The 9441-nt window shown below is 42.1% G+C and overlaps 1 gene segment (V, D, J or C); it reads right to left on the bottom strand.

Moving 5' to 3' along the window:
- Positions 1-410: 410 nt before the first annotated feature.
- On the bottom strand, positions 411-937 carry LOC103267560. The segment is given in 2 exon segments: positions 411-754; positions 877-937. Coding segments are annotated over 2 exon segments (390 nt in total).
- Between the last annotated feature and the right edge of the window lie 8504 nt (positions 938-9441).

Here is a 9441-nt window from a genome sequence, read left to right as displayed (position 1 = left end):
CCTCTCTCCTGCCTTACTTTTTAGAGAGACATCACACAGATGCTGCCTCCTCTGGCATATTGGATCTTTAAAAATATAATAAAGCATATCTACTCGCCATATCTACCACAGTGACCTGGGACAGGATATGGAGGCTGGACTTTGCCTACAGGATCAGCACAGGAACCACTTCATCGTTTATATGCCTTTACTTTGAAATAACTTTGACCCTGGTTGAAAAACTATTGGGTGTCAGCCTCTGTTTTCAATTTCACTCATAAAGAGCTGGATATAGGGGTGTTCACTTCTTATTTTTCTGCTTTGGCCATCTGTATGATTTTTGCATTAGCAAGAGAAACTAAGGGACAAACAACCACAGACTGTGCTGAAACCGGAGTGTGTAACAAGGACAGACACAGCTGCAAGGACCCTCATGCTGATCGTGGTTTGTGCTCAGCTTCCATTACAGTTCCTATCATAGTGTCACTCAGAGCACAGTAGTACAGAGCTGAATCTGACTCTTGAACGGAGGCTTTCTCCAAGTGGAAGGAGGTGGTTTCTTTTTTGTATGTGGCTTCAAAGCCTTTGTTGCTTCCCTTTTCATTGGCCTTTGCAGCTTTCAGAAGGAGCTGTGGACCTTCTCCAGGATACTGGACATACCAGAAAAGAGCCGGGTACCCTGTGGCTGTGTAAGTGCAGTTTATAGTGAGAAAAGCTCCTTCTAGGGCTGTCACTTGGCCTTCCATCTGAGTCACTGAGACTCCACATGTTCTTCCTGAGGGGAATAAAAGAGATCTATTTAGCCTTGGACATAAAGCTCTTGGATAAAATTATAGTTAAAGATTTTGCAGACATGATAGAAGAAAGAGTACAAATTTTAAGAAGCATTGTACTTACTGAGCAGTAAGAGTATCACAGTCACTAAGCCCGGAGAAGAGTTCATCTTCAGAGTGTCACCAAAATAATGTTCTCAATTCTTGACATGAAGAAATGTTGAAGGTCAGAGTGAAATGACAAATCTAAACCCACAACTCTCACAGTAAATGAGTTTGTATTAAGAAGCTGCTCCCCCTGGTGGACTGAACTGGCATGAATGTTTTCCTGGACTCCTCTCACCTCATTTATAAGCCCATGCCAGTCTCAAGTGGCCCTTATAAATATGAAGGAAGCTGTCATACTCTCTAAGGTTTATTTTGTTCTTAGGATACTATCTGACAAGAAAGGTCTTTATCAGAGCATCCCAGGGTATTTCAGTAGATAATAAAATATCGATTTTCTCAGACATTTTACTCAGGCCTTTATATTCTCATGTATCTATTATGGGACAGCCTATAACCCACTGAAATGTCAGGCAAGGATTTGGGGTTGAAATCAGAGGCAGTAGTAAGAGGTCATGTCAATTTTATAATTCTATGTTTTCAGCACAATACCTCAACATTTAGAACAGTTATTGTCTACTTGTGTTTTACTAGATGCTCATTAAATATGTGATAAGTGAAATAAAAGTAATGAATATATATTCTTTGAATGAGAAATCACTACCACAATATTTCCTCAGTTCTAAAATAATATTAATTGTAAGCTATGTTATCTTTTTAATAAATGCTTTTCAGGGATAAAAATCACATTATTTTATTAATCATCAAATATTCCTGAATTTTACAATCATTGAAAAATGAAAAATACAAATCCTAGACAGTAGAAGTTACTGAATTCCTATGGTACAGTCTGAGATCAGCATTTTATTCCCCCACATTTCCAATGATTCCAACACAAAGTGACTAACCCACAAAAGTTAGGTTGAATACTAATCTTACACTCTAATAGATGCTCTACTAACCTTTATATAGCCTCCAGAATGCTTTCGATAATTGTCTTTCTGCCCAAATTTTGTTGCTAAACTTTAACTAAATCAGTTTCACCCAACCATAGAGAAGTCAGATATGAATTTGAATTAAGAGACTGGAGCACCATTTAGTACCCTTTTCCTTAGACGTATCAGGTAATAGTTGAAGTTCTTGAAACTTTGAGAACTGAATCAACTTGTGAGTGACTTAAAATTTTAGATTCTTGGATCTCGTCACTAACTTTAGAAATCACAATTTTAGGCAACCCCCTTGGGTTCCGTCCCATCATGGGAGTTTTTCTGTCCTCTCAATAAATCCTCAACAAAAAAGAAATCACAATTTCCAGGACTAAAACTCAAAGAATTATATACTTTTAAAACTTCCAGGTGGTTTTGTTGCAGCCAGCATAATACCAGTTTATAAGATTTCATTTGTAAGCCGAGTTCGGTGGCTCAGCCTGTAATCCCACACCTTTGGGAGGCTGAGGTGAGTGGATTGCCTGAGCATGCGGGTTCGAGACCCGCCTGGGCAGCGAGACCTCATCTCTACAATAAATAAAAAAATCAGCCGGGCATGGTAGGACATGCCTGTAATTCCGGCTACTGGGAAGGCTGAGGCGGAAGGATCGCTGGAGCCCAGCAGGTCGAGGCTGCGGTGGCCACTGCACTCCAGTCTGGGGGACAGAGTGAGACTCCAACTCAAAAAAAAAAAAGATTTCATTTGTAAATAGAATCTTATGCCAAAATGGTCATCAAGGATCAGTGAGCATGTTCTGGGGTCATCATGGAAAAATGTCCCCAAGATTACACAATTTTAAAAACTGATCTTGTTCTATAAAGTACTTGCAGCAAAAGAAAGTGTTTTCTTATGCACACGTCCTATGACCTATTGTTTCATAACAAAAGACAGCAAAAGACCATCTAAGGGTGTTAACAAGATAAAATTTGAGATGATACATCTTTCTATAAGGACCTGTAAACATTTATACCTCGAGGCACAGATTGAGGTTGAGCTCAGTCTGTTTCCTGGAGTTCACTCTCCACAGATTCAGATGAAAAAGTTTCATGGATTCAGAGTAAATATGTGAATATTTCCCCAGATACAGATTTACACATGATATTCACTCCTAGATGTTATTTGGGTTTACATATCCCTTCCTCTTCTTCACCTTCCAAGTCACATTGTCAGAGCCTGGCAGAGAGCTATGGTGGGAAAAAATTATGGAAAATTAGCTACAAACTTCTATTCTGATATAAAGGGGAGGATGCAAAATAAGTTGTATGATGCTACATTAAAAATAAACAGTGGATAAAATTTCAGAGAGTCTTCAAGAGGTATCTGGCACTTGCCTCCTTCATAAAGAAGAATCAAAATGTCAAGTAGATAACCACACTCTGAATAGAGCATCTAAGAGAGAACACTGGAATTCAACAGAGAAGTAACAGGAAACACTTGAGGTATGAAAGGAGAGGGAAGCAAGGCAACTGGTTTAGATAAGATCAGCTCGGAGCTTACAGAAGCTCCCCAGTGCAGAGAAAGGGTAAGTGAGAATTTCCCAGCGGTCCACATTCCCTTCGTGGACTAGTGCAACCCTAGCCACCTGTGAGTCCTCAACCTTCATGAGCCCTAAGACTGGTAATAGGAAACTGCCTAGAGACCATGTGGCAGCATTGTTACAGAAAGGGAACTCACACTGGGTTCCACACACCCTTGAGACCTAAGCCAACGCAGCATGGCACCATTTTGAGAGCACTGCACCCATCAGACTGCGACACGCCCTGAGGTTCAATAGCCCTCACATCACCACACCCCTGGCACCACACTGACACTCCCCCCCACTATGTCCACCTGGAGGGCTGCAGTGGCACAAGATGGATTGGACCCAGAAGAGCAGCAGGGGTCCCCAGCACTCTAGTACACACAGTGTCCTGCACCCTGGGGAATGGGTGCCCTTAGGACAAAGGGAACCAAAGCAATGCTCTCCAGAACCTGAAACCCACAGCCTATATTTGCTGCCACTGGCAGCAATCCTGCACTTCCCAATCAGCAAGGCCACATGCACTTGCACATGTCTTGAGGACTAGATTTTCCTGCAGCTGCCACCGTCACCACCACTGCCAAGGGTCAAAGCACATGCTCCCTAGAGGTTGAACCCCATCTGCTTGTGACAGCTATCACTAACAGCGATTCCAGTTTGCCAGCAGCAAGGCTGTCACACACTTGTGCATACCGTAAGGACTGGCTGAGTTTGCCACTCCCAATGTTGCCACCACTTCCAGGGACTGCAAGTGCTCCTTAGAGCCTGAGAGCCACCTGCTTGTGATTGCTGCCACCGATGGAAACCCTATCTCCCTCCAGGAACAGGGCCACCACACACTAGCACATGCCTCAAAAACTGGATTCACCCACTGCCACTGCCACCTAAGTACTCCTCCAAGGGCCCTGAGGGTTCCCCCTGCCATGCCCACCACAGCCTGTGTAATGCACACCACCAGGGAGCTTGAGGCATGGCATGACATCGCCCCCACAAGTGCTTGAGCACACTGCGTAGGGGCCTGGAGATGATCCTAGCTTTGCACCACTGCCGGCATCTGTGCACTTCCAGGGGCCTGGGGACAGGTCCACGCAGGCTACTGCTAACACTACAGCCAGCAGCCATTTGCACATTCCAGCTGGAAGCCTGGAGATGGTCTCACCCAGCTCACCATAGCCACCACGAACACCATCATGAGCCATTTGGGAGTCCAAGGGTTGGCCTGCCACCACTACACCATTGCTCATGCCATGTACTCTGCCCAGAGGCCTGGGGACTGCTCACTTCAGCCACTGCTGGCACAAGAGCAAGAACCTGGAGGCCAAAGAATTGGCACAACTGAACCTGTTAACACCAGTGTCCATATTTACCACCTAGGAGGCCCAAGGACAGACATGCGCAGCTCACTGCTTCCACCACTGAGCCCAAAGACTGGCCCACTGGCATCCCTCTCCCCAGCACAACCTCACCACAACCTCCACTAACAACTGCAGCCTAAACCACTGAGAAAATCACAGTCAGCACTGGCAATATTTATAGCCAAAGAAATTTTCCAGAGATAACACTACCATACACATCCAGAATAAAAATCTAAAGTGCCCTACCCAACCAACATCATATACATCTTTAGGGGGGAAAAAAGTTATTTTCCTATTAAATTCAAAGCAAAAAATTGAAATAATGTTTACACTGAATGCGCATGAATCAGGATAAAGATACAAGAAACATGAAAAAGCAAGGAAATGACACATCCAAAGAAACAGAAAATTTTTCCGCAACCAATTTCAATAAAAAAAGAAATTTATGAAATGCCAAAAAGAGAATTCAAAATAATGATAATGAAATTTTAAAAAGCCTTTAAAATAAAACTAATAAAAATTTAAAAATGCAAACTATGAATGAGAAATTCACCAAAGATAGATATCATAAAAAAAGAACCAAACAGTTGCTGCTTGCAGCTAAGGGAAAGAGAGGTCCCCACCCAGATGGAAAAAACAGCCACACCACCCCTCCATGATCACTTTGGCAGCATGCTGCCCCCAGGCTCCTCTAAGCCACTGCTGCTGCATCTGCCCCCTACTTGTATCTCTGTTCCCCAACATGCAGATCAGAGAGGGACTGAGGAGGCAGAACACCTCTGTGGCTCCTGACCAGAACCACCACCTCCATCCCTGCCACCCACAGGTCAGGAAGGGAGCAAAGAGATGAATCACTTCTATGTGCCCACAGGACTGACATCCAGACACTCACCCTCACAACTCTGTCCCAGATGGGGCCTCTAGCACCACACGGCTACCCCACACCACCTGAACACTGTAGCCGTGACTCAGTACTCCCCTGAGGACACACTCTCCAGAGGTCACCATTAGGTGACTACTAATTGCTGCTCCTTCTGCCTCTACCCCTGATGTCTATGGGTCAGGGAGATAATGGGGAGCTGAGGCACTAAAATAAAGCCAGTGGGTGATACACAACATACATCACAGATATTCCCATCAGAAAAATACAACAAAACACTAAAAAGTTCAATCCCAATAATAGCAAGTTTTATTTTATTTTGTTTTATTTTTTGCCATTAGAAGTATAATTTTTCTTTCTTTTTTGATTTTATTTTGCTATAGAGATGTGGGTTACAAGTCAGAATTAGTTACACAAGTAGGTTGCATGCAGGTGAAGTTTGGGCCTTTAACTGGTCATCACTTCCCCTGGTTTGGGACCAGGTACTCTTTGTGTTGCTACATGTCCCTATACCCCCAGCAGTGTCCAGTGACTGCCAATCTCTCCCTTGGGCTAATGTGATTAATGCTCAGGCCCCACTTCTGAGTGAAAGCATGTGGTATTTAGTTTTTTGTTTCTGTGATAGATCACTAAGGATAATGGTCTCTAACACCATCCAATTTTCTGTGAAATCCATTACTTCATTCTTCTTTGTGGCTGCATAATATTCCTTCATGTAAATGTGCCACATTTTCTTTATCCAGTCCACTTTTGATGGGCAGTAGGATTGGTTTCATGTTTTTGCTATTGTGAGTAGTCTAGTTATAAACATGTGTGTGCAGATGACTTTTTGGTAGAAAAGTCTGGGTATATTTCCCAGGAGAAGGACTGCTGGATCATATGGAAGGTCAATTATTAGTTCTTTTAGGAATCACCACACTGTTTTCCATAGAGGTTAAACTAGCCTGCACTCCCACCAACAGTGCAGAAGTGTTCCCTTTTCTCCATTCCCTTGCTAGCATCCGTTGTTTTTGATTTATAATGATGGCCATCCTTACTGCAGTTAACTAGTATCTCATTGTGGTTTTGATTTGCAATAGGAAATTTTTAAAAGGGGGAAAAAAAGTAAAAAGTCTGCCCCCGATGATATGAATCGACGCAAGAACACCAGTAATCTCAGAGGCCAAAGTGTTTTGACACCTACAAAAGGTACCACCAGATCTCAAGTAATGGATCCTAACCAGAATGAATTGTCCTTAATCACAGATATAGAACTCAGAATATTGGTGGCAATGGAACTCAACAACATACAAGAGAAAGTGGATACCCAAATCCAACAAGTCATGAAAACAGTCCAAGAATAGAAAGCTGACACAGAAAGAAGCAAACTGAACTTCCGGAAACGAAGAATTCACTTGAAGAATTTGAAAACACAATTGCAAGCCTCAACAGCAGACTTGCCCAGGTAGAAAAAAGAATTTCAGAGCTTGAAGACTGATCTTTAGAATTAACCCAACCAGAAAAAAATTTTTTAATTAAAAATAACCGACCAAAATCTTAAAGAGGTATGGGATTATTGAGACCAAATGAGAGAGAGAAGGAAAAAATGAAAACAACCTGGGGCTGGGCTTGGTGGCTCAGCCTGTAATCCCAGTACTTTGGGAGGCTGAGGTGAGTGAATTGCCTGAGCCCAGGGGTTGAAGACCAGCCCAGGCCAACTGGAAAAACCTATTCTCTACAATAAAACAAAAATTAGCCGGGTGTGGTAGAATGCCCCTATAGTTCTGCCTACTTGGAAGGCTGAGGCAGAAGGATCACTGGAGCCCAGCACATCACTGCTGGGGTGGCCGTGAGTGTGCCACTGCCACTCTAGCCTGGGTGTCATCTCAAAAAAAAAAAAAAAAGGAAAAGAAAAGAAAGCAACCTGGAACAAGTTGCCAAGACAGTATCAAGAAATTATTTTCCTGTCTTGCTAGAGAGGCTGTCATGCAGATGCAAGAAATTTAGAGGACTATTATGAAGTGCTATATGAGACAGCCATCCCCAAGGCAAATAGTCATCAGAATAGTCAAAGTCAGGTGAAAGAAAAAAACTCTTAAAAGCAGCTAAAAAGAAGGAACAGACCATATACCAAGGAAGTCCTATTAGAATAGCAGCAGACTTCTTAGCAGAAACCTTACAGCTAGAGAAATAGGAGCTCATTTTAGCATTTTTTTAAAGTATTGACAGCTAAGAATATCTTACCCTGCCAAATTAAACCTCATAAATGAAATACAAATAAAGTTATTCCCAGATAAGCAAGTACTCAGGGAATTTATCCCCAGACCAGCCCTACCGTTCTAAACAATAGCACCTAACAATAGAAAGAACAATAGTACCTAACATAATAGCACATAAAAGCACATAGCTTGAAAACCATACAAATCAGCTATAAAGCTGAGAAGACAAAGCAACTTATTTTATTTTTTTAATTATAAAAATAAAATAAAACAGACAACAACAAAGATACCTACAAATGTTGATTATGCAAGTGCACTTGTTGATGAGGTGTACCTTTCCCTGCCCTAGAAGTTTCCCCCAACTGCCAATGCTACCCCTTCTCCACTGAGAGTTTCCCACTAATGTCAATCCCATTCTTATAGTATTATAATTGCTCAAGGTCCACTTATGAGTGAGAACATATAGTACACTGTTCTTTGTTTCTGTGATAGATCACTGAGTATAATCAACTTTAAATCCATCCAAGTTGCTGCAAAGTCCATATGTTTGTCCTTCTTTATGGCTACATAATATTCCATTGTGTATATGTACCACATTTTTTTATCCAGTCCAGTTTCAATGGGCAGCATGGATGGTTCCATGTTTTTGCTATTATGATAGAGCTGCAACAAACATACATGTGCAGGCATTTTTTGTAGAATGATTTGAGCTCCTCTGGGTAGATTCCCAATAGGGGAATTGCTGGGTCATATGAAAGGTCAATTTCTAGTTCTTTCAGAAATCACCACACTGTCTTTCAAAGAGGTTGCACTAGTTTGCATTCCCACCAGCAGTGTAGAGCGTTCCTTTTTCTCTGCATCCTCGCCAGCGTCTGTTGCTGTTTGTTTTAATAATAATGCCCATTCTTACTGGGGTTAGGTGGTATCTCAATGTGGTTTTGATTTGCATTTCTCTGATGATGAGTGAGACTGAGCATTTTTTCACATATCTGTTGGCTGCCCAAATATCTTCTTATGAGAAGTGTCTATTCATGTCTTTTGCCCACTTCTTAATGGGGCTGAGTTCCTTGTAGATCCTAGATGTTAGGCCTTTGTCAGATATACAGTTGGCAAATATTTTTTCCCATTCTGTGAGCTGTCTCTCTGCTCTCTTGATGGTTTCTTTTGCCTTGCACAAACTCGTTAGTTTGATGAGGTCCACTTGTCTATCTTATTTCTTAAGGTATGGGTATTGGGTTCTGATCAGGAATTGGTTGCCAGTTTCAATTTCCATAAGGGTGTCTCCTGCGTTTTCTAAGATTCTTATAGTTTGAGGTTTTACATTTAGGTCTTTGATCCATTTAGAGTTAATTTTTTTGAATGGTGATTGGTAAGGGTCCTGTTTCAATCTTCTGCGTGTGATCAGCCAGTTTTCCTGGCACCATTTACTAAATAGGCTCTCCACTCCCCAGTGGTTGTTGTCGGAGGCTTTGTCAAAGATGAGTTGGTTGAGAAATTGAGACTTTGCTTCCAGAATCTCTATCCTGTTCCATTGGTCAATGTGCCTGTTCTTGTTGTACCAATACCAGGCTGTTTTGATTACTGAAGCCTTATAGTAAAGTTTGAAGTCTGGAAGTGTGATACCTCCTGCTTTGTTTCTTTTGCT

Source organism: Carlito syrichta, unplaced genomic scaffold, assembly GCF_000164805.1.
Source record: "Carlito syrichta isolate Samal-C Ts95f unplaced genomic scaffold, Tarsius_syrichta-2.0.1 Scaffold308163, whole genome shotgun sequence".
Classification (NCBI taxonomy): Eukaryota; Metazoa; Chordata; class Mammalia; order Primates; family Tarsiidae; genus Carlito; species Carlito syrichta.
This window is presented reverse-complemented; position numbering and strand designations above follow the sequence as displayed.